The sequence below is a fragment of the Electrophorus electricus genome, chromosome 26 (genome assembly GCF_041902795.1).
Source record: "Electrophorus electricus isolate QZ-2024a chromosome 26, ASM4190279v1, whole genome shotgun sequence".
NCBI classification, from domain to species: domain Eukaryota; kingdom Metazoa; phylum Chordata; class Actinopteri; order Gymnotiformes; family Gymnotidae; genus Electrophorus; species Electrophorus electricus.
In genome coordinates, this window is record NC_137522.1 from 195,716 (window position 1) to 221,617 (window position 25,902).

General features: G+C 42.5%; 1 protein-coding gene and 1 long non-coding RNA gene across 4 annotated transcripts; one reads left to right on the forward strand and one right to left on the reverse strand.

Annotated features, from left to right (window-relative positions):
* Positions 1–89: 89 nt before the first annotated feature.
* jupa (junction plakoglobin a) lies at positions 90–17,724 on the reverse strand. Of its 2 annotated transcripts, XM_027018286.3 has the most exons (16): positions 17,563–17,724; positions 8,296–8,348; positions 7,901–8,071; positions 7,327–7,580; positions 6,851–7,089; positions 6,435–6,636; positions 6,090–6,234; positions 5,657–5,760; positions 5,052–5,390; positions 3,883–4,035; positions 3,529–3,648; positions 3,183–3,333; positions 2,452–2,573; positions 2,305–2,350; positions 2,026–2,144; positions 90–1,309 (listed from the first exon to the last, which is right to left on the reverse strand). In XM_027018286.3, the coding sequence occupies exons 2-15, from the start codon at positions 8,306–8,308 to the stop codon at positions 2,029–2,031; spliced, it is 2,175 nt and encodes a 724-aa protein (XP_026874087.2). In that variant the 5' UTR covers positions 8,309–8,348; positions 17,563–17,724; the 3' UTR covers positions 90–1,309; positions 2,026–2,028. The 2 variants fall into 2 exon arrangements, with proteins under 2 accessions (XP_026874087.2, XP_026874088.2); XM_027018287.3 differs by lacking the exon at positions 2,026–2,144.
* A 1,846-nt stretch (positions 17,725–19,570) lies between these two features.
* On the forward strand, positions 19,571–24,701 carry LOC118240842 (uncharacterized). 2 transcript variants are annotated; one of them, XR_014120045.1, is made up of 3 exons: positions 19,571–19,724; positions 22,069–22,218; positions 23,208–24,701. It is a non-coding gene; the product is annotated as an uncharacterized LOC118240842 (long non-coding RNA). The 2 variants fall into 2 exon arrangements; XR_014120046.1 differs by lacking the exon at positions 23,208–24,701 and adding an exon at positions 23,007–23,194.
* Positions 24,702–25,902: the final 1,201 nt, after the last annotated feature.

Consider the following 25,902-nt stretch of genomic DNA (forward strand, 5'->3'; position numbering starts at 1 on the left):
TTTATTTTATCCTTTTGAAGCATTGTACATCCCTAAAGCTTAAGTCGTTTCCCCATCCAAGGTTACTGTAAATAACAACAGATCTGCAGTGAGGAAATGATTTTAATTTTTATTTTAATTTTTTTTTTGTACAAAGTATGAAGTAGAAACACTTATAAAGACATCAGGTTTTCAATAATCCCACTACAAATTAATGCTCATTGTGAAAAGACTTTGGTGACAACTCAAGTTCTACCCCGTGTTAGTGTTTATACGTACATCACTGCATTTACAGTATTTGTCTATGTAGTATATAGCAAAATAAGAAATCGGGTTTCTAAAACTTCACCAGACTTGCAAGGTGTTTTTTCCCCTCAATAGTGTATTTACATCTTAAGGTTATTGATTGTGTGTGGCAAAATTCTGGAGCCAGATGTTGGTATAAGATATCAGAAGGCCCGGGTCCAGACTGCACTCGAGGCTATTGTCCCTACTTACATTTCTCCAGCGGGAACCAGTTAGACAATTTAATCACAACATTTTCACAAACTGGCACGGCCTAACTATGAAACATCCTTATTATGTAGTTACTATTTAAGAAAAAAGGTAAAACAGGTTAATGCTAATGTTACCATTTTAGTAATTTCACTAAAGACTTCATTTTGCAAGTCAACACGTTCATTATATTTCTTTACAGACCATTGAAAGCTTGTGGTTATATCACAAGACCCTTGACTACAATTTTTTTATTTCACAACTTTCTCAAGAAATCTTGCCCAGCCCTAGCTTAGGGCTAACAATGCTGTACTGTAGTGAATAATTTATTGCAAAGAAGAAAAGTGATGAAGCTCAATTGTGGGTTTTAGCATCCATATAAGACCAAATTTTCAGTTATACAAGTGGAGCCACACTGGACATACCTGAACTAAAGTCAGAGATTTAAAGCTCTTCAGTCTTGGTGCTGGCAGTGTTTTCCAAAGTAAAAGTAGTTACCAAAAAAATGAACGATTATTCACTCGGCAACACAAATCTGTTTGGGAGTGTACCAGTCCTCTTTCCACCAATGTGTTTACAACCCCACCCCCTTAGTAAGAGCTTTAAAATACAATATTTTCTACCAAAAAAACCCCCAGTGGGGATAGTTGTTTTTATGAGCAGGTGGGGTTAAGTGATCCCAGATTCTCTCCCACATGGCACAGTGATAATTGCGTATATAGTACAGCAGTGTGTGCAGAGGCTGCTGGCCCCAGGAGTCCCGCTGCACTTGCAGGGTGACTGTTCTGGATCGTTGCTTCTCTTACTGATTTTTGGAATTCAGCATGTCACCATTCTGTAAGAAAGAAGAAACACATGTCCATGTTACTGTCTGTTTTTAGGTTGTTGGACTCAGTTATGCTGAACCATGTGATTTATTACACTGTGGCAAAAAATAATCATAAAAAAAAAAAGTTTGAAGCCTTTTATTGCTTTTCTCAGTTACACTAAAAATACTCTGAAAAGGAGACTGGTTTCAGACTGAGAGTCAGCTGGCTGTGAAATGGCTGGGTAAGTTGGGTGTTAGCTGTAGCCATGCTCAGGAGCCAGGTGTGAATGTTCCTGATGCTCTTTGACCCTGCTCACGTGAAGCCAGATCCAGACCGAGACGCAGGCTGCTTCACCATCACTGCCCACTGTGACGTGGAGCTCCATGAGTCCCTCACAGACAGTATGCAGCTTTTCTGACAGCCTCAATGTTCTTCACAATGGGCATCTACTCTTGTTTGGGTTTTTATTCACTGTGCCTGCCCACTGTGGTACTCTAATAAATGGATCAAAAGAACACCACCACAGCTCACCTGAAACCCCAAGACCACCTGCAGTGCAATGGCAACATTCAACAGTAGCCAGACACAAAGGCAACAGGACAAATAGCATTAGCAGGTGTGTGTGTGTGTGTGTGTGTGTGTGTGTGTGTGTGTGTGTGTGTGTGTGTGGATAGGCCTGCGCAGGAACTGTGTTTGGAGAAGAGAGAGCAGAATAATCTGCTTAATCTGTTTGTGTAATAACCTGTTAGCAGCCGTCATAGGCTCTGGGCATTGTGTCATAGGCTAGGAAGTCATCAGCTATGTCGTGCTCTGTTCCTGTGGGATCAAATCCATACGTAGCAGCAAAGCGTTGTTCAAGCTCTGCAAAACACACGTCAGCATGGCATATGTTGCTTTTGCACTGATGTGGCGAAGGCAAATTAGGCATCATCTCTAAGCCTGCTGAAAGCTTGCTTGTTTTCTGCATGACGGCACATTTCAAAACCTTCAAAAGCGTGATTAATTCATGCAAGGTACTGACCCATATCTTGTCCATATGCAGATTCCATCATCGTATTGCTATGAGCCTAGAGAGATCAAATAATCTCAAGTGTCAATAATAGCCTCAGCAAAATGTCAAAAGTCAGTAAAACAAAACACTCAAATGCAGCTTCATATTTGCACTCACCATGTCCCATGCTGCAGGGTCGTGTTTGAAGAGAGAGTGGGTGAGCTCAATAGACACACGTTTTTTATAGTCTGCAGTTTTGTCCTCAGAAATGCGAAACAGCACAGCAGCCGCATAGGTAGCTGATGGAGAAAGGTGGTAAAATAGAGTTCCAGCGTTTATCCTGTTCCAGCCTCCTTCGACTCACATTTGCCATGTCTTTTCAGAGAGTACACGTCGTCCCTTGGATCTTATTTTAAACTGTCTGGCTATGCTCATTAACACAAGCCAGAAGGCAGAAATGTGAAATCACTTGAGTGTTACAAAATCACAGCAGCACTTAACTTCTGAACCTGAACTTTTTTACCTCTGCAAAAGAAAAGGACAACCGACCAGCAGAGGGAGCGCACAAAACCTGACTAATTGAAAGGTGCCCAAAAGACATTTCTGCTGAAATGTTTTAATAATGCAGTTTTCTATAAAATGCCAGATAATTTACTTTAAATGAAGCTTACCCAGTAAAATGTTTTAGGGACTAGCCTTTCACTAACTCTGCATTTTGACCTGAAAATGCATCTGTGGGTTGTATTGCCAGTGAAACAATTCAGGTTTGACTACATAATTTAACGTTTCACGTGCAATATCAGATCTCCAGATTGCACCAGACATGTCATGTTTACATCTTTTCCCACTGGTTCTGTTGGTGACTACTCCTTTGATTAGTGTGGGGTTCACTCAAGCCTCTTGCTCACCGATGCCCTCGTTGCTGGAGTGCAGAAGTTCCATGAGGGGAGAGGCGGCACCTTCGCTATCAATCATAATGGCCGACTGCTTGTCCAGAGCCAGTTCACACAGCGCGCCAGCAGCCACACGTTTTATGTTATCCACCGGGGAGTAGAGCAACTGTGCAGAGAGAGAGAAAGAAAAAAAATGTTATGCAGAACACACACACACTCAACCATGAAGCCCCACCCCTGGACAAAGGAAGTGCGTTAACACTAAGCAAGGAAAAGCGAACCAAAGCAAATTCACAAAGACCAAGACGTGTGGAAGGGAAAGCCAGGTTAGGTTGTTTCAGATGCACCTTCCAGCACTAACCTGCACAAGCAGGGGAATGGTGTTCATTTCGACCATGAGGGCCCTGTTCATGGGATCTCTGGCCAGGATGTGGAGTGCTCCAGTGGCCCCCTCTACAATCTCCTCCATTCTCACGCCATCCTAAGCAGGAACCACAGAGGAGAGGACATGTGAGACCGGGAATGTCTACCACTCGTTTCTGTGCAACAAATCGCCAACCCATTGAAGAGTAGTGAGGGTGAAGGTCTCTCTCTCTCACACACACACACACACACACACACACACAATCTGATGGAGCCTGGATCAGTCTTACAGCCTGCTGCAACATTGGTTTAACAATGGCTCAGTTTGCCTTGATGGTTTGTCATAGCCTACCTGGTATGTTTGCTGGCTGGCTGAGCCATGCTTCTGAGCATCCTGGTGGGCATTCATTAGCAGATTGACAAGTTTGGAAATGGCGTCCACATCTCTAAGAGGTGCCTGATTGGCTGGGCAAAGTGCCAGGTTGCGGATCAGGCCCACCACAGCCTGAAGAACAGACAGCACAGCCAGTAAGGCCTTCATCCACTGGCACACATCTGCCTCAAAATACAGTTACAATCTTGTAGGAAAATATCTAAAACAAATCTATTTTTAGCAGTGTAATACTCAACTGAAAGGTATTTAAGTTAAATCCAATTGGGTACTTGTAAGAAGATTTTTTTATTTGCACTAGACTTGTCTTGTTTAGCAACACCACTCATACTGTAGAATGCAAGACAATTCGTTGTACTGTGTCTGTCAGTCCAGGACAGCATTGACATCTGGGTCTGGCAGTATCTCGGTTAAGGATATTTTTGGACTCCAACCTGTTTGTGCTAGATAAGGACTCTTTTCTGAGTAGGCAGCTAAGGTGCTTTTGTATGTTGCTCTGGTTAAAAGCATCTGCCAAATTCCATGAATGTAGATGTACTTTCTTTGTCATAAAAAACATTTTTTGCTTTTGTTGTTATTGGTCAGGGTAATGATATGCAAATTACATATATACACATATATCTGCATTTGTTAGTGGTTAACTTTTGTTTTAATCCCTTATGTGTTAACACCATATACTGGCAGTCAGAGTTTTGTTATTGTAAACTAAAACCAAAGGAAAGGAAAAATTCATCTGAACAACTGGTCTTTTCTGTCTGTGATAAAATTGGAATCTCAGGCCTGTCCAAAAAACACTAATAGTTGGTTTATCCAGTACATGAGGCTGGGTACTGGACTACAGGTACGAAAGACTAAAACCAAAACTGACAAAAAAAAAGTGATTAAAAACACAACTAAAAACCTAAAACATTTAAATGGTATTAATAAAAAATTAGAACACAAAAATAAAAACTAACAAATTAGAACTAGAAATCTAGAAATAAAAACCAGTATATCATTATAAAGCACCACCACTAAAACTTTTAAAGCTATTGCTAACAGCCGTGTACGAGAGACGATATGCCTGGTTTTTCGCTTCTGGGTCTGCCAGTACATCAACCCCCTTTCTCTCACTTCCACCAGTCAGTCACCTTGACGGCAGGCCAGTGGTATGGCTTCTTCAGCAGATTTACGACTGGAGGGATGCCATAGTGGCAGCGCACAGCTTTCTGGGCCACCTCGGCGTCCGGGTGGCGGCTGGTCAGATGGCGCAGGGCGCAGGTGGCCGGCTCCGCCACGTCCTCCTTCTCTCCGGCACGCAGCAGAGCATGGATCAGGGCCTCCACGCCACCGCACTGAGTCACGTGTGTCTTGTTGTGCGTGTTGTTGCACGTGAGGTTGGACAGGATGCCAGTGACGCACGCGAGCATGTTCACATCGTCTGTGGAGAGGAGGCCGACCAAGACCTGCAGGAGACCCTCTAGGCCGTCCTGAAGGACAGGGTGGACAGAAACGATTCACATCCCAGCACCAGAGACACTTACAAAATAAGGCAGACACCGCATCTCACTCATCTGCCGGAGAAGACATCAAATAAATGTGTAAATAGAACAACCCTCCCCCACCTTTACAGCCATTTTCTCTTCTGTAATATGTGATTTATTATTAGCCATACAGCTGCCAGCTTCTGTATCCGTGCAGAAAGGGAAGAAACGGGAGTTGGGGAGTGGCTGGAATAAGGGATCAGCACACAGACCTGCTTGGTGGCAGCATCAGACAAGTTCCTCAGAGTCCACAGACAGTTCTGTGTGAGGCGCTGGCTAGAGCCAGTCACGTGCTTTCCCAGAGCCTGCATTCCACCTGAGGGGAAGAGGGCGTAGTGAGACACACACACACACACACACACACACACACACACACACACACACACACACACACACACACACACACACGGTTAATTACCTATGCACACACATACCATACATATTTAAATATTTATATTCATTTAGTTGTTTGCTTATAGTAAGGGGTTAATATTTAGATAATGTATAGATAACCAAGACAAAGCGAGCTAAATAAACCAGCAGTAGAGGCTGCAATCCAGCTCTCTCTCCCTACGCCTGAGACTCCTCAGAGCCTGTCTGCCCTGCCAACCGACCATTCGGGGTTAGCCCACCCCTCTCACTCACCGGCTTCCACGATAGCAGGCTTGTTGCTCGGGCACACGGAGAGCACCTTGAGTACGCGGCTGGTGGTCCACAGCAGTTTCTCGTAGTTGTAGTTCCTCATGATCTGCACCAGGCCCTCAGGACCTCCGTTAGCCAGTATGATCAACTGTGAGGAGGCCAGGGACAGAGAATGAAGAGATTTGGAGTTCAACGCTCACACTGACCTCTCCCAACGTACCCAGTCCACCAATGCTGGAGCACTTTGGCATGGTCGCTTTGCTGTCTGTATTCAATACCACGTCATAACGCACAGAACAAAACAAATAGTTTAGGCATATACACAGGCACACACAGACATGGACACACCTTGCTCTCCTGGTTGCCGTAGGAGAGAAGCTGCAGGCAGTCCGTGGTGATGGCCAGAAACTTCGGGTTGCTTTTTTTCAGCAGCGGCACCATCTTCTGCAGACCGTCGGCCAGGCGAACGGCCATCTTGGCCCCCTCCTGGTGCAGGAGGAGGTTGTGCAGGGTGGTGATGGCATAGAACAGCACCGACTCCACTGGAGAGCTGCAAAACGCACATCACCTGGTTCGCACAAGGTGCAGCACACTAGGGTTCAAGTCATGGTAGTGATGCTGGGATCAGACCCTTAACCATCACATTAGCCCACCCCCATTACGTTCTGAGACTCGGAAGCATGGGTAGATATCAATAGGCTTTTTGACGTGCCTGGGAACACCGCCCTCACACCGCCCTGGGCTACGGGGGACCCGTGCCTCACCTGAGCATGCGGACGAGGGCGGGGATACCGCCCGACTTGAAGATGGCCAGCAGACCCTCGCGCTGGTGTGACAGATTGTGCAGGATGCTGGCCGTGGCCCGCGTGGTCTCCATGTCGTTGGAGTTCTGCATGGCCCGCACCACGGCCGCCACCACCTGCGGCGACTGCACCAGCGCCCGCCGGGAAGCCTCCTTCCGCGACAGCTGGTTCACGATTTGCGCCGCCTTGTTCACCACCACCTGTGCAAGCGCACGGGAGTGTGTGGTCAGAGCTCAGCGCTTCAATAGCTTCTGCTCGCTTTGCAGGAAGACGTCTAAATCCCTGACATGAATGTTTCTATCAAGCTTAAGAGGTGCCTTCTCCTCCATTGAACTGCACAGTCAGTTGCCATATAAACTACCAAATGATGTTTACCATACAAACAACTAAGTATGTCTTTAAGGTGTGAAGACGACAGGTGGTGCGGACACAGACACCTGGTCGTCGTCGTTGAGCAGCTTGGTGAGCTCTGGCACGGCGCGCGTGGCCAGCTCCGCATCGTCCTGGTAGTTGATGAGATGGACAATGGCGGTTTTGAGCAGCTGCGAGGGCTCAGCCAGCTTCTGCACGTTGCTCTGCTGGGCCGCGTCCACCTGCGTAGACAGCACGGTCATGCCCTCTCCCACCGTCTCGGGGAACATGGCCGCCCTAACGCGCTGGGACCGGGTTATGGTGTACTGTGACTCCAGGTCTGCAGGATATAGGGGTGGGGAGGGGTGAGGTGACAAGGAGAACGCAAGAGAGAGAGTGTGTGTGTGTGTGTGTGTGTGTGTGTGTGTGCACATACAGGCAGCACTGGAGTAAGGTTTAAGAACTACTAGCTAGCTGAAAGAAGTCCCTTGTCCTGACCTGATTTCAGACAGCAATATGATAAGTGTGAAAAGTTGACCAATCTATTTAAATTTCTGCAATAAAACAAGACATTCTTGCGTAAAATGAAGTGAGTTGACTGCGGTGTTGCAGTCTCTGTATGTATGTGTGTATGTGTGTGTGTATATATACACACACTACCTGGAGGGGTCTCTGTGACTGTGGTGGTCATGGTGTATTTCTTAGAGTGGAATTCTGTGCCATCGTCACCATCTGAACGCACTGTTGTGGCTCCTGACTGGAAGCCTGAATCTCCTGCATAATGTGTGTTCTGCCATTCTGTAACCTTCACCACACCCTCACGCTCACCCACTGCAGTACACACACACACACACACACGTTGTTAAGTAAAAACATCAGTTCACTGTAGTAAAGTGTGAATCAACAATGCTATTCCTATAGTCAGAAAAATAACATTTTATGCAACAGTTATTTTCAACTGATTTGTATTAAAATTGACAATTTTTATGTTTTAAGTTTCGTTTCATATTTTCATTCAACTTTTATTTTAACTTAACAACAAAATGCTGACTTACTATACATTGCCATCTTAACCTCCTTGGCTCTAGCCTAATCCAAATTTTAAAACCTGCAAAAGAAATATTTGTTAGTCAGACAAACTCAGTTTTTTTAAAGACTTGTCAGTCAGTGGGTTAAGAAGAAGGTGATCGTATTATTTTCAGCTTGAGCAAAGGCTCATGGGAAACCTTGTTTGCGCCGAGAGGGTTTAGGGGAGTGGCAAGTGTGTGTGTGTGTGTGTGTGTGTGTTGTGCATACATGGGGGAAGAGGGAGAGGCACAGCTGTGTGAGTGGAATGCCAACTGCAGATTTCATTGTGACCTTTGGCCCCGGTCTCCACCCACATCATCAGCGTGGGACTGAAACAGACCAGGGTAACCACAAGCACTCATCAGACCGGCTTGGCGTGATTCAGCCCCTACACACCCATGCACACCTAAGTCTGCCTCAAGGTTCTCCGGAACAAACCAATCTCAGCTCTCAGTTGCATTCTCCAGTACCGTGCACCATATGAATCCTCCCAATTGAAAATGCACACCCAAGCACATAAACCAAACAGAAACAAGCACTTACAGGCTAGTGCAGGACATTAGAAGGGAGTAGGCAATGAGGTTTTGCTCATCAGATGACATCTCATTTTCCTGCACACCTCACTCCTCCACAGGCTGACTTGCCTCATTTCACTTTCTTCTCCTCATCTTTCATTATTACCCCCACCGATGTGCACACATTCCACCCTCTGCATTCGCCCTCTCCTAATTCCACTTTGTGTGTGTGTGTGTGTGTGTGTGTGGGAGAAACACACGATGTTACTGACTCATCAGGGTGCTTTTACTGTTCAATGACAAAACCATTGTGAAATTCGTTACAACTGCAGACTCATAGAAACCTGCCCTGCAATCAGAATCTACTGCAAAGTACAAAACAAGCACCAGAACACATTGCTCTCTGAAAGCAAACGGATATGAGAAGGGTTCTAATGCAGAAATCCTCCCGTTTCAAACGGGCAGTTCAGCACGCTTATCTGTAATAAAGATTATTATTATAGATTAGTGGTCTAGCAGCCTGGAGTGGAGGAAGCTTCTGACAGCTCAGGCTCTCAGAGGCATTCTGAACTTCACAGCGGTAACCCATCCTCTGACCAGCAGGAATGTGACACATGGCAGCGAACCAGTCCAAAGCACAAACACCGCAAAAACAAGTGGACATGTCTGTATATAAAAAAGTGAATAATATGGATTGGGTGTGGGGATGGTGGTTCACGTTAAGCTTAGGGCAGTCACAAACTCACTGACACAACCTGTAAACACTCCAACTCAAAAGTAAACATGTTTACCTGTTTTAAAAATGTTTTTAAATAATGGAGAGGAGGGGTGAAAGGGTAAATTAGTGCTTTTGTACCAATTCTATATAGATCCGTTATAGGTAAACAGGACACCAGTATTCTGTGTATATATTAAGATATATATTGTTTAGTTTTAATGTTGTGATTAATAGTTCATTTCTAGATTGCCAGAAGTCATTCCTGTATTAAATTTAGCTAACTTACATAGCAAGTTCTGACAGGCAGCTAGAACCGCCTAGCAGCTACATAACAAGCCATTTTCATACTAACTTGCAAGCACTTATTTAATTTCAGAAAAGGGCTAGTGTATTTAGATAAAAACCAAACAACAAATTTTTAAAACATGTCCTAGGCTATTTTAATGTGACAATATCAAAATGTCATGAAAGAAAGATTCATAAATTCAAAACATAAAATTTTAGCACATGCCTTTTGAGAACGTATGTGTTGTTCAATGAATACACTGTTACACCTTAAAATATTGTGAGGATACCTACTGTTCAGATAACAGACTTGCTCTGCTCAAAATCGAGCTGCGCCACAGGTGCCTGTGTGAGCTGCGCCAACTACGTTAGCCTTGAGCTGAAAAGACGCCTTGTTCGGTGTGGCCACAGACCTGATTCGAACAAGCACAAACATGCAACAGGTATGACTAGTGTCCTCCACCCAAGTGCCTCATCTCCACTTCCCTCCAAACGTATGGGTGTGGGCATTTTCCCAAGCCTTCTGTTTAGCAAGCACCCAGTTTGACTGTTTAGAATTCCCACGCCTACAACTAGTGAAGATGTAATGCACCCCGTTGCATATTATTACCAGCTGCATATTATTACCATTGAATATTATTACCAGCTGCATATTATTACCATTATCATAGCCAAGCCAGAGGATGTGCACACTCAAGTTAGAGTGGCTAATGGCTAACGGACATTAAATGTTGGCCACTGTGTGGAGCTGCAGATGCTTTGTCCACAACAGTTGACCGCTAAGCATTCTGAGCTTCCTTCCAGGGCCACACTCCTTCAACCTAATTTCCTATAATCACCAGATCTTATTCCTTCATTATTTCACAATTAAACGAAACAAGTGCTTTCACATAGGAACTGATATGAACATTTTGAATGTGATAAGCCTACGCTGCCTGCTGGCTTGTTGCTCACTACACCTACATAAGCCACAAATCCAGCAGACAGAATTGCGAAGAAACTGATACGATTGTTTGGAAAACCTTCTAAAGATGACCACATGTCAAGGATTGCTGCAGGAAGCGTGATGACCAGATAACACACTGCTGCAGACTTTGGACTTAGGCCCAAAGTAGTGTGTGTGACTGTGGTTAATGAGTCACATTCTCTCACTGTACTTCCAGTTTTCTATCGAAGAGTTGACCTCAGGGAAGACGGCACACCCTCAGACAGGCCTACCGTCTCTCAGAGTCCGTGCGGCCCAACGTTACCAAGCACCCCGAACGACGAGCCATGAGGGGCTCGATCTTACAGAGCAGCGGAGACAAAGAGAGAATGAGGCCTGCCCCGTTAGGGCAGAACCATGTGGCCCGGCCCGGCCCAGACCAGCTCTAATCCTGGTGAGACATTCCTCACCCAGAGTTCTCCCTCTCCCCTTCTCCCTCATTAGGTGCTGACTCACTCTCTCGGTATCTCCCATACCAATCTCTCTCGCTTGCAGCCACACCCAAAGAAGGGAAATCAAACGAACCGAAGCAAATAAGTCAGAGGGTTGATGAGTACTAGGAATGAAAGAGCCAGTAACTGTAGTCTACACAGATGCACTGCATTTATTTCTCCGTAACCCTCCTTCCCCTCAGGGCTGACGAGCACCGTCACATTTAGGCGGGGCTCGGGCGTGTGCAGTCTGGATAGTGAAAACACTGAGTTCTTAAATACTTAACAGTCAGTAAGCACACAGCTTTTCACTAATGCCAGTAATTACAACTTAATAAAACCTAACTGTGTTCATTTACATGAGTTAATTGTGTACCAAATACAAACTGAGTTCTGGTTCCTTCCTTCTCTAAAACGAATCTCTCATAGAATGTGCTTGAAGATCATTGCTGATCCCCAAATTCCCAAAGACAGCAGAGTACCATTAACAAAACTGTAGCAACAATCAGAGAAGAGGGCAATTCTATTCAATCAGCTGTGTTCATCAGAGGCCAGACAGACACAGAGATGACGTATTCGGGGAGCCCACCGCCTTCCCGATAGCGGTCCTCAGTACAGGGAGCATAAAACGCCCACATGTACACTCTCATACCCACAGAGTTAACGGCTCTGAAAGCAGACGGAGCTACCAGCTGAGCCCATGCTGTTAAGAGCCTGTGGTCAGCGAGTGCTCCCCTGACGCTGGCTGGCTTCCGCTGTACAGCAAGGGGGAGGTAAGCTAGCAGGTGGCCGGCACTGAGCTGGCCCCGTGGGGTGAACTTAACCCTGGGGCAAAATGCCCTCGCATGATCATACGTTGCAGATCCATCAGCTTGCTCGGGCCATTTCACCGTAATTATAGCAGCCATGAAAATAACTGCAAAATCCATTATGACCAATTGCATTATAGATCTCTACTGCAGGTTTCTGTTTTTTTTGGGTTTTTTTTGCAAAGAGAAAAATAAGGCTGTGGAGTAATTAGGAACCTACAGAGCCGACTGTGGGAGGGCCAGCACAGGGAAGACAAGACTCACTACGTAATACTGGGCTGGGCCATTAGACACGGATGATAAGGCAGTAAATGAGTAAAAGGGATGTTCCAGCAGTGTCCCAGTCGCTTCCACCCAGCCACTAGGCTACTCTCTAAAAGACACCCAAACCCGCATGTGATGATGGTAAAAAGAGACAAATTGAAAAGTTACACAGCCTTCAAAAAATGATCAGAATGTGAGTAAAGTGCGCTAGATTGATTCTCTTCCACTTGTTAGGTGGGAGAATTGCAAGTACAGAGCTCAGTGCACAGGCCATACGAGAGGCATCATCTAACAAACTAACAAATCATGCACTTTTATGTGGCACTCAGGAGTGAAAGCAGTCTGGAAGCATGTGATGCTACTTGAGGGCAATACTGGTCGTTCTTGTTACAGGACTGACAACTGCTTTCTACATGCTCTGACAAGCTCTAACATTCTTTCCTTTGCAGGGGGGTAATTTGCATGGAAAGGCTGAAACATTACAGCCATAAAACTACCAAACAGAAAAAAGGCCAAGCAGTGGCTGTGCACGGGTACTAAGCAGAGTGCCCCTCATCTCAGGCATGCATCTGGGTGGATAGCCAAATAACTGGACCAATTAGAAATAAGACCTCTACGGAGGTCTGCAAAAGGTGACCACCCTGAAAACAGCAGGACTGTCTAAATCTCCCATCTGCCATCCCATTACATAAGGCAGCATGAACCCCGTTGACGTTGTCATGTTTTTACTGTGCTGAAGTATTGCTAAAGGTGTCACAGTTCTGAGCAATGTCCAGCTGCACCTAGACATAGCTAGCAAGTTACTGCATATTTATTTTTATGCAGAGTGTAAGACCACATTAGAATGTTTGCTCCCTGCATTCTTGAGGAGAGCAAGAGAGAGGAGAGAGAGGAGAGGAGAGAAAGTGTTTGAATGAGGGAGAGAGAGAAGGTGACAAGTGCCCTGAGTGACAGAAGAGTGAATCAGGCTCGGTTCTGGGTGACTGATCCACTTCACAGAAGCAAGAGAAGAGAGATGCAGGATGGACCGATTCAGTTCACAACCATAACTGGCCTTACACCCCTATGCTTCTTCTGTTCACTGTAAATGAGAATGTTAAAACCAATCAGATGAATACCTGGACTATAAACTATAGACTCGTCCTATGAATTCCAGTCTTTATTCCAAGGTTGGTCAGGCAAATGTCTCTTATAAAAGGGCCACAAAATTAATTTACTGACATTTTAGCAGGATGCTGCTATATGTCCCATATTTATCTGCCTGAACAATTCAACCAATTTGAAATGGCCAAGTTAACAGGGTTTAAGCCTGTAATGCAGCAGTGGAAACTTCATCTTCAGGACACCATTCAGCTCATTTTGGGTTAGCAGCGAGGCTGTGTGCTGACAAGTATGTACGAGGTTGTTTATGTCACAGCTGAGTCGATGTGGTAGCTGGAGAGTATTTAATTGTTTTTAAGGAACCTATAGGAATCTGAGAAAAAGAGCAAATCTGATGAGACACTGAAGAACATGGTCTCCCAGAGTGAGCCTGGCTGTGAGCAAAAAATAACCAACTCAGTAATGTAGTAAATGTTTCAGTGAAACAATACAGCCAGTAATCAAACTCAGACCAGTACATGAGGAGGCCATATATGAAGAAAAATAGATTGTATATTTTTAATTTTTCAATATTTCAAAAAGAAAGACCACCAGAAGGTGTAACTAGCAAAATCCTGAGTGCAGTCTTGGAAAGGTATTTAGGTTTGAGGCCCAGCTGTGCCATTTGCTGTCTATGGTTAGAAGTCTCAGAGTCTGCAAGTGGCTATGTTCTCATAAAGGAGGAATGATGGCAGGACATGGATGTTTAGCACTGTGTCTCAGTGAATGGACATGTCCCCCAGCATCACATGGACACTACGCTGATGTTCGCCACCATCACATGGTGACAGCTGAGACCAAAGCCGCTGGTGTTGTACTGTGGAAGAGACCTCTCTACACTGACAAAAATAATCAAACTGGACAAAAGCTGCCAACACATTTAGTTATCATATTACAGGGGTCAAAAAAGGACAAAATGAATACTTCCAAAAGGATTTAGGGGCATTCCAACCAATAATGTGAAGTAAAAGGGACAACTTTTCAGACTGTTTACTCAGCAGACACCATCTCTGATGTGTGAAGACTTGCTGAATAGCACTGTCTCCACACCCTGTCCTGGTTCCTATGAAGCTCTCCTTACTTCTCTTGAGTGTGCTGGATTAAGGAGTGGTAGCGGCTGTGCTGAAGGACATACCCAATTTCTCCCACATCATAGACTAACTTAAGCGGGAGAAGAACAGCCATACGCACACACCCCACTTTACCAGGAACATTTATTGACCGCAGGTGCCCAGTTCAAGAGCATTTCTGTTACTGTGCACAACTTGTGTTCTGCTCCAATTCTTTATCAATACTTATACTTTACCCAACAGTGATAGTGAGGGATAAAAAACTCCAGCAAAACTGCTATATAGCTGATAAACTTGTACCAGCAGAACACCTGCTAAAATGCAAGAATCATGTGAGTGACACTGTTGTATTGAGAATGTCTGCCAGTAATCCAGTGATTAACACACACGATCCGTTCAACAGTGGCGCTCTGGTCAGACCAGTGATGAAAAGGCCTGAAGGCAGACTAGCTAATTGTTCATGGCAGCACGAGGGCTATAGTCCGTTACTGCCCAACTACAAAACACCATGTTTGCCTAATACACCAGCACGTGCGGCTGCAGGATATTTGTGAGAGATGTCCATTCACCACTCTGGCTTCAAAAGTAAAACTCTGCTAATTATTTGGAAATCTGACAATTTCTAAAGAGCATTAGAGGTCTTTCAAAAACTTCTTAGGGTCCATCTTTGAGTCAGAAGGAAAGCTGCTTCACTTCATCCACAGCAAAATATGCATTAAGTAAAATATTTATCTTAAAAACAAACATGGGGACAATTTGTAATTCTTTCCTTTGGTTATTAAAGCCCAAGTCAAGTGATCCAAATATAACAAATCAATGACAAATCAATATAATCATGTATTAAAAATGCAAATATTAATTCTATTTATATGAGGCAAAAGTCTCACAGACACTAAACCATGAGAGAGCAGTGAATGTATAATCTGATTAAATCAAGTGGCCACAGGCACTGACACACATGGACATCACACGTGACAGATATGTAAGAGCCACAGGTGCACATTTACAGGCATAAAAGGGGAGAGACACCATGAGAAACAGAAGTGAGAGACTGACCCAGTCAGAGTGAGGCGAGCTAAACGAATGAGGACAACAATAGCATTTTCCCTTCTGAAAGTGCTTCAATAAACTGTATGATCACACTTCTCTGGCTTTCCTAATGTAGGGCAGCATCAGGGAATTAGACAGAGAGGGAGATCAGGGCTGCTTTGTGTGCCCAGAGGCTGCACATTTCTGCCTGAAAAATGCATGCAACCAGCACTTCTGACCACTTTTGTGTTTTTTTCAGTAGTGTGAAGGCCACGAAATAAGAGAGTAAAGGTCTATATATGTGCATGCACGCACACACACACACACACACACACACACACACACACACACAGCTTGTATGAGGATGACTATATTCTATATTCACCATCTACTCTTCCTTGCCATCTATGTGAACAGGAGTCAATAAGTCTTTTTTCTGACTATGAATTCCAACACAACTGCACCATTATCACAAACTTACAACTGAGGCTTATCTGGATGATATGCTGCCATTCTGCAGTGTACTCTCTTAGCCCTCAGATTGTTTCAACATGTTTGACTTATAAGAAAGTAAAAAATAAGTTGTCATTATTCTCATTCATTCCTCTTAGTCAACTTCCTTTAAAAAAACCAAAAACAGAACTGACGTTCAGAATTGGAACAGGGACAGAAAGTCCATCTTTAGATTTTAGTTGGCTTAGCCTTTGTCAAGCTGCCCAAATTCATGGCATTAAAGTTTGAAGAAAGCAGTTTAAAACACATTCAGACTGCCACTGACTGAGAACATGCTGAATTACAAGACGTCTGGAACTGGGAGAGTGGATATAAAGAAATGTTATTTCCTTTGAGAGATATAAAACACTCCCTTGTGTAGTAAACAGGAATCGTATTTTACTATAAAGCGATATCGGCATTGCCTCATCTGAAATAAATCGCAGTGTGTTGCTGGTGCATGCAGACAGCTGCTTTAGTTACATCTTATCTCAGAGAATTAATCACTGTGTGAATCAAGATCATACTATAGCCCCACCCAGGTCCTTACCTAACCCTAACTCTCCCCAACACACATACACCCGCCCACACGCACACAGAGAAATGATTTTCACAAAGAAAATGCAGTGACAGGGTCTTTTGAATAAAGTGTTCTGACTGAACAAATTAATCACCTTTTCGTATCTGCTCAACGACCTTGCTCAATCTTGCAACTTGTAACAAAATGTACTCTGCAGACAGCCCGTACCACAAAAGCGCTTATCAAGGTGTCACCAAGGTGTGGCGTCGGGGCCAGTAACTCAAACATCACATATAAACTAAACGAAACCCTGCAGCATATACAACATACAAATGGCCACATCAAACACCTGAGCGACAATATGAAACAAAGTTGTACGTCAGGGACTACAGGGTAATCCACGGCGTGAACCTTAGACACAACGAAGAATGTGTTCTAGGAATCGTGTTATGGACCCAGACCTATATCCTGAGAAACGATTTTCCATATTTCTTCCGGTGATTTGTGTTGTCTACAGTTAACACTGGGAATGTTTTAGCACCACCCCCAGAAAAGAAAAGGGAAAAAGGATTGGAAGAAAGATAGCTAGAAAAAAGAAAATAGCAGTTGTACCCAAACATCTTTCGTTTATCTTGTAGTACAGTATATGAAGGAAACGAATTAGCGTATTCCAAACCAAACGAGAAGGGATCGCAGACGATTCGCCTTTAAAACGTGGAATTGCCGTAGGAAAAGTTCGCGTCCACAGAAACCCAACACACGGAAGTGGGAGAACATTTCTGACTCAGGTAAACCTACACCGACAGCCTACTTTAAACAAAAGCCAGTGCGGCTATTTTGTCAGATCTCTGCTGATTTATGTGCGATTCTAAGTGAGAGACGCAAAGAAAACATAAACGTTGGCGACGCAACCTACGCAGAATAACTTTTGTAGCCTGGGACACACGTTGGGTACAGTAAAACCGCACACAGTCAGGTCCTTATTATTGAACCTACCTTTCGAAATCTTCTCCCAAAATCGGAAAAGACTGTGATCCAAATCTGAACTTCTCGAAAGCTCACTCTTCAGGCCAGTTTATGTAGCCAGCGATTGCCCTGAACTGCGCCCAGAACGAGCAGCCTGCGTAAGCCGGACAGCAGAGCTTCTCCAGGCGCTCCGCCCCGATACCAGACAGGCTGTGCCACACCCAGAACATCTACCAACCAACAGGCTCCTGTGTGGGCTTGATTTTAATATCCTACGCAGACGTAAATGATCGTACTTTGGTTGAAACGGTTTGTTGTGTGAAAATCTAATCTACCTCTTTCAATGACCCTAATAACATAAGGGCGCATTCACTTCTTTGAACATGTTTTCGTCTGTTGGAGGACGTTACCGCTGCCAGCCGCACCTGTAATCACGGCATTGGCGATCACGTATTTTGGATCATGATTTACAGACAACCCAGACATGAGTGTGTCACAGCAGATACGTGTAGGCGGAACTTGCTGTATGTCTTTTTCTCCATTACTTGAGGGTCCAGAATATAGACGTTATATTTATTCAGACGCTTTTATCCAATGCAATGACAATATGTAAGAAATCTCTTAATATTAATACGCAAACACTGTTGGAGAGCATTAATATGAGATGTTGGATTAATTTGTTACTACAGAAGACATCTCAGCTCTTCCCTTGTCATTCACACTGCCATGTTTATGTCTACGAGCTGAATGTGGTACATGGTGACGTGCGCAGGTTCTTCTTAGGGTGTGGTTGTTAGATGGCAACAGCAACTGACAAAATACGACAGTCGCCATCAACTGGTGAAATAACATGACAACAAACTACTTAAGGAGAAGACATATTTTTGTGGCATTGTCACTGAGGTAAAAGTACCACACGTGATGTAATCAAATTAAAGAGTACATTTGCCATTTGTCTACCCATTTGTTGTTTTCTGTCATTTATAATCTCACGCCATACCATTCATGCGGAGAAACAGATCTCATTCGGCCTGAACAAGAAACACACAGCATCGTTGCATTGGATGTGTGCATTGTACAGTTAAAAAATACAAACAAATATTGTTCTCTGTTAGGTTTTGTAGATTTTATATGTAGAGCAGGCAATTTCAAAAAGGTGGGATGAGTCATTTCAAAAATAAATAGTAATATTAATCCCTTCTGTTTTTCATTTCCAAACAGGAGATTCTCTGTTTTCCTAAAGCTTATGCCATCAGCCAGCTTTACAAATGAAAGACGTTTGGTACAACCTGAATTTTCATAGAGTTGGCTGTGCGACCAAACTGGGCATCCAGAACAGAAGGGCCTTGGTCAGGGAGGTTAGAAAGAACCCCACGGGTAGTCTAAAAGAGATCCAAAAGTCCAGTGCAATGATGGGAAAACCTACTGTATGGACACTGATCTCTGCAGCACTCTGTAAATCGGGCCTTTATGGCACAATTGCAAGACAGGTGCTACTGTTGAGTAAATGGCATATGACAGCCTGCTTGAAGTTTGCTAAATGGCATCATGCTATGCGGGGGTTTCTCAGTAGCAGGGACAGGAAGACTAGTAACAAGTGAGGGATGGATGAATACAGCCAATATAAGAACATCCTTGAAGAACATCTCATTCAGAGAATGCACGCAAACTCAGACTGTGGTAATAGTTCACATTTCAACATGATAATGACCTAAACCATGCAGCCAAAACAACACTCAAGTGGATTCTCTGAACGTCCTTGAATAACCCAACCATATCGCAGACGTAAACCTGCATATGAACTGATTTTTGCTGCATTCGACATTGGATAGATGTTGCCTATCACTGCAGATGTCAACAGATAATATCACCAATTTCCTTCATACAAATGATAAACGTTTAAAGACGCTGCTTATGTTTAAAAAACACTTTTAAACTCGAGTTTTGAAATAAGCAAAACACTTTCCCTGATGAGCTCATTTGCAATAAGCATATTTTATTAGTCTCAGTAGGAGGGCGACCTCTTATGGACCATGTGTTCCACAAATTTGATCTTTCAAGTTGGCCGAGTGTATATGACCGCCTATCTGACTGAATTTTGACAGTCTAATTCGTTTTTGAAAAAGTTCTCAGGCAAAACAGCTCAAAGCGAAAGTCTGACAACGCGGGAGGACGGAACAACTCGTGTTAAAGTAAGTTACATTCTAAAACACACTGCTAAACAGCATACGTAATATTTATACATAAATATACAACATACATAATAATAGCACTGTATTATTTAGGCGACTTCACAATCCGGGTTTGGCAGGGTGGGACAGCGAGAACATTTCATAAGCCTTCAGCGTTTAATATAAGAATATCATATCATAGAAGATAACTCGGTAATCAGACCGACCAAAACCTTTTCTGACGTACAATGTCAAAGACAACAAATTGCCCTAATAGAGATTTTTTTGGTGACGTTTCTTAATACAGACTAGGCTACCGTACTTCCTCACTTCCAAATAAGGTCGAGTTGCATCAGCAGGAGTCTGGTGTCCTGGTGTTTTCCCAGAGTGGTGGTTTGCTCTTTAGGAGAGTTAACATGTTATAAAGGCGCAGGGGCGAATAATATCAACTAGTGTTATCAGTTAAGGTTACGAAGCTCTATCAGTTAAGAATCAAAGGGGATCTCACATCGCGCTCCAGTGGTCCGCTGGCTCTATAATCAAGTCGTGCATTGTACTATTTGCAATTGTAGATAAGTTTGCAAGTTTTTCTGAACGTTTTCAATATAAGAAAAAAATCTAAATAATATTTTAGGTGTTTTCAGAAACATACGAATCATAAACTAGATAATGTGTTAACAGATATCTCTTTTACTGTCAAACAAATCATACTATCTAAGAGTGATCTTTCACATTAATTTCTAAAATGTATTTATAAAAAGGCATGTAACTTTTAAAACCTTTACAGGCGTTCTTCATTACATATATAATTGCAATTAAATGTAGGATCATTGTCGGTTAACAAGAGTTTAGTAATGTTAAGAACTTTAAACGCTTACTTTGTGTCTATAGCATTATCTGCGTGTTTAGACGGCTCTTTAATTGAACATAAACTATGAGATGTCTGTTTTCAAAACTCACTGATTCTATATCCTGCCTTTCAGTCTCACGTTTTTATTTATCTAATATTTTTTAACTACGTGAATTTTAAAAGATCCATCAACTCCCCCCAGGCCTTTGGTATAGTGACTACAACCATAGAACTGACTGTATTTAGAATTTATGCACATCTTCGTACGTGTGTATATGTGTGCCTTACATGGAATAGATAAGATTTCGTGTCTTCCGGGTCATTATGCATTATATCTTTGTTTGATGTGCTTTGTCGTCAGTCTTGCGCTTGTAAATGGAGCATTTACTTACGATTGCATAAATGAACACCCTGAGATTTGCATCTAAGTCTGGTGTAGAAAACACTAACTCTGTGAGTTGATCTCAGTTGATCTCAAGATGGTTGACCGGGGTAGTGTGTGCGTGTACGTGTGCGTGTGTGTGTTTTAATCTTCCACATCCATCATTTGCATCGCCCACATCTTATTACCACTGATCTTAGTTCTTGTCTTGTTTTCTGGATCGTGTCTGCTGATCCTGATTTCTGCATCTCATCTAGTGTAAATTCAGCTTCGTTAATTAATGATGAAAAACAAAAATAATTTAAATCACGTATATTCATTTCTACCCCTTACTCTTGTGATCATTCTGTGGAGATTGTAAGTTATTTTAAAGTACTTAGGAATACACATGGGTCAACAGTTGAGTTTTACATACAATGTTGATTGTTTATGCAAGAAAGCTAGAGACTGTATTTGCTTAGAAACTGAAGGGGTTTGAGGTAAGTGATAAGACTCTGGTAAAAGTGTATGTTCCCTTGATAGAAAGTCTCTTTATTAATGTTTCTATATGGTAGCGGCACCTGACATTAGTTCATAAAAACAAATTGACCAGAATCAATAAGATGTTGGGGAAAGTAGCAGGAACCAACAAAGGTCATTGGTGGATCTTTGTAACAGAGCTGTACTTAAGAAAGCCGTTCTAATTTGTAATGATCCAACATATTCCCTTCATTCTGAGTTTGGTTTACCCCCTCTGGATGGCGCTATCCAATGTCGAATGCAGCAAGAATCAGTGAAAACCACAAGGTTTCATCAACCGAATCTTCTTTGGAGTATTTTTAGAGTATAACTGCACTGTAGTAAAGGCATCTTAAGAATCCATTTTGGTGGATTGTTGGGGAAGCCCATTCCAGCAGCTACATTACATATGAGCTGCAAAGTGCTGACTCATAGCCTCCTCACATCTCTCTCTTTCTCTTTCTCACTCTCTCAGCAGGTTATTCATTTTAGGCCAGTCTCAGTCTCTTTGTTTTTACGCTGTCACTCACTTTCTGGTTCTCTTCCTCTTCCTGATGCACCCCTCTCTGCTCCTCCCACTCTGCCCCATTTCTGTTCCTCCTCTTCTCCACCCCTCCCTCTCTTTCATTAAACAGGAGGTGCTTTCACTGCATGCGACACCGGGCAGACAATGTAGCTTGGAGGTTGTGAAGAGGACACAGTTTTGAACGTGACTTCTAGGCTGTCACCACAAGAAAGAAAAACCCTTATTCTTTAAGGAATACAGGAATCCTTCCGCGCCTTCAGTAAGTAATCCCTGACAATACGAAAACAAGTGCTGTGTGTATATCATTTAATGTATACCAGTGTCTACACTCTTGTAGTTACTTCTCATACTGGCACCAGAGTAAGCAGCTCTGTGTTCACTGGAGAGGGCCCAAAATATCATGTCATTTTAGACTTTAGCTACATGTGGATGATTTTAAATGTTTGCTTACTGTATGGCTGCTTGACCTTTAGCCTGTTATTCTAAATGATAGAGAAATACTCTTGTTAATACTCCATACGTTTATTTATATGTTTATTTGACAGGCCTAATGGGCAGTGTAGTTTCTTTGCCTGAATTCACTACATGTTATGTGTCATCAGCAGTCCTGGACAGGTGGTGCTTTTAGCAAACTCTAAGTTGGCAAAGCGGCAGTAGTAGCTCAGTGGTTAAGTTACTTGACTTGTAATCAAAAGGTTGCTGGTTCAAGTCCCACCACTGCCAAGTTGTCACTGTTGGGGCCTCTGAGCAACACTGTTATCCCTCAACTGCATAAGTTGTACTCAGTCATAATTGTCAGCTGCTTTGGATAAAGGCATCAGCTCAATGCCATAAATGTAAGACTGAAAGCAATGTGAAGTAAGGGACATTATTATGTCTACGGTCAAGCTGCATGACCTATGATTATTTTTGAAAACTGTAATTTGAAAATCTTCTGACCTGCAGATACATTGATCTAAACATTACTGATAAGCACAGTTTATTTATTTTGTGTGTTTGTGTGTGTGTGTGTGGACTGTGCATGTGCATGCTACCTTTATACAACAGTGTCCTTAATTATATTGTCAAATTTTAGAACACACACATATGCATATACATATGCAGAGGGAAGGCAAATGTATAATTACCTCAGAATCTTCAGATAAACTGGAAGCAGAATTTTAAGGCACAAATAGATGACAAAATGATCACCACGATCAGATCAGTTTGAAAGTTGATTCCATTTTCTATTTATCAATATATCCACAGATTTTTAGGCGGTGAGGGAAGGAGTCTGGAGTTCTGTGACTGTGTAATTTATACTCTTCCTCTGCTTGGCCAAGCAATTATGAACATAATGTATTACTGTGACAGCATATGGAATGGAAAACCTGTTTAAGGCAGAGGTGTGGTGGTTGGAGGTTAATGTTTAACTGTGTTCTGTTGATCATACATTTGATCCAGTCTCCTGATTTGGAGGTGCTGAGGCAATCTGTGTCAGGCAGAGGGAAGAGCCAGTGTGTAATGATGACCTTTAATGATGGTTAGGGGAGCCTACCTGTGAGCACTGTGCATTTTACAGGGTCACAGCTATGCCAGCCTTTTATTGACAGCAAAGGTTAATTAAGTGGGATATAGGCCAAACAGCACTCTCTTTGCTTAAATGATTCTGTCCTTGTAATTCATTGTGCCAGTTTGAACATGCTTGTGAATATGGTAGATTCAAGCATGAGCACATAAATGAACAATAGGTACATTATGGTTGCAGTAATATTAGTAATATTTTTTCACTGCTTTAGAGACAAATTGGAAAAGGTTTTTTTTTTTGGATTCAAAAGTGAGACTTGTTTTTTTTTTTTCAACGTATACCTTGTCAGGCTGTGCTTTCTCATTATTTCTGATCACACAGAGTGCAGTCTTGATGATAGCTTCAGTACTGAGCTATATAAAGCTCCTCAGAAGCTTATCCCTGAGCTTAAACACATTCCAGTGGACTTTTCACGAAAGCCTGAGAAAAATGTTCAAGAAAGTCTGTTCATGAAAATCTGAGAAAACACAGATAAAATAGGAGAGCAATGGAATATATTCTAACACTTTTGTAAAATGTTTCACAAATAAAATCAGAAAAACTAATCAAAAATATGGTTTGTGACTTTTTAAAGTTGAACATCTAAAAATGAGTGGCTGTAGTGAATCTTTCATTTTCTAAAAAGGAGATTTATCATTAAATGATTTCCACGTTCACTGGTTCACATTCAAAATAGTAAAATTTATTCTTTAAAATACTGTCACAGGAACCAAGAGGTCATTTTTTAGATTCCTTGCAGATGTCAGGAGTAGGATAACTGGGGGAATGTGTATCATTTTTAGTTAGATGGCTCTAGAAGCAGCACTCTCATACCAACCAAGGTTCATATGCATAGAAGGATCCAGAAATAAAAGTTACAGTAATGCATGTCTGTTGACTGACAGGCAAGCATGAAGAATATCTTCTGTTTAATTGTGCTCCCCTGTGAATCCTTTGTTCAGAGGCTAAATAAAGTCACGAATGTGAAGATTACATTTATTAGTCTTTATGGGAAAGAGGAACTGCTTTAATGGGAAATCTGTAATGAGGTTACAGTATAATGGATTTAATTTTTTTTAAAACATAAAAAATACAGACTCATAATGCATGCCCTAATTTCAGGGAATAATCTGATTCAGTCAAACTAGGATAAATGATCCATGCTGCTCTGTGCTTAGGCTTTTTGTGTGATTGTTTGTATTTGTACAGCTTTGCCACTCCTGTCTATAAAGTGCAAGTAAGAGTGTGCACGCAGGCAATGTGGACTGTTAATTAACACCAGTGAGATACTGGGAACTGATAGACAGAGGCTTATCTCAGACCTGTTGAACTGAAGGCATCCTCCAGCAGGGGTGAGTGAAAGAGTTCTATCAGCATATCAACGTACTATCCGCTGATTCATGCGAACTGATACAACATTCAAATGTCACAATGTGCCGTTATTTTAGCTCAGACTGTTCTTTTGTTATACTTTCAAAATCTTTTTTCGTTCTCACATGGCTGTTTTTATAAGTACTGGAAAAACATCAAACAAACAAAAATCACGCAAAGAAAGTTTACAGTTTACTGTATGGCTCCCATGTTTGAGGCACCACACATGTATCAAGGCCATCTTTGCCAGGACTGTTTTGGCATCATGATAAAACAGGAGTGTTGGTTATTGGATCCTCTTGTGGAAACGTCTGGTGAAGATTAAAATTCATTGTGATATACACAAAAATGAAAAACATAACCTGTTAGTCTTGGAAACATCTTCAAACTTGATTTTGACACGAAATTGGTGATGTATTCTTGTTTGTGATGTCTAGAAGTACAGTTGTGTTTATTGTTACTTATCTAAATTTCACCACTCCTTTTGTATCCTTGTACAAACCATCCATTTATGACTTCGAGACATCAGGAAAGGCTTTGGGTAAACAAAAACCCACCTACTAACGGGAACCTACACATTAGCCCATTGTCTTCCTTCTTGTAGCCTGTCGTTTTCTTCTCAAGTGGGATGAGATGTACAGGAAGGCAGATGTCTTGTATAAGATCCTATACTTCTTTTGTTTATACAATGATGCAGGATACAGAAAATTATCACTAGCTTTTTACTGATCATTGCTTAAGAGTCTGGGAAAGGTAGGCCCTCCATTCTGCTAATCACAGGTCATGCACAAGTCTGATACCCCGCTGCTGAGAGAAAGAGAGAGTGTGTCAGATGTGTAGAAATGTGGACTATAGTCCATTTTCACTTTTATCTTGGTATAGTGACCAGAGAGATTCTGCTGTTATGAATGGTTAAGAATGTACAGTGGATTTCCTAACAAAAATGACAGATTTGATTTTGTTGGTTTAGAACCGAACAATAAAGGGTTAGCAGTCACAGACTTGCTGACATAATGCTTCTAAATT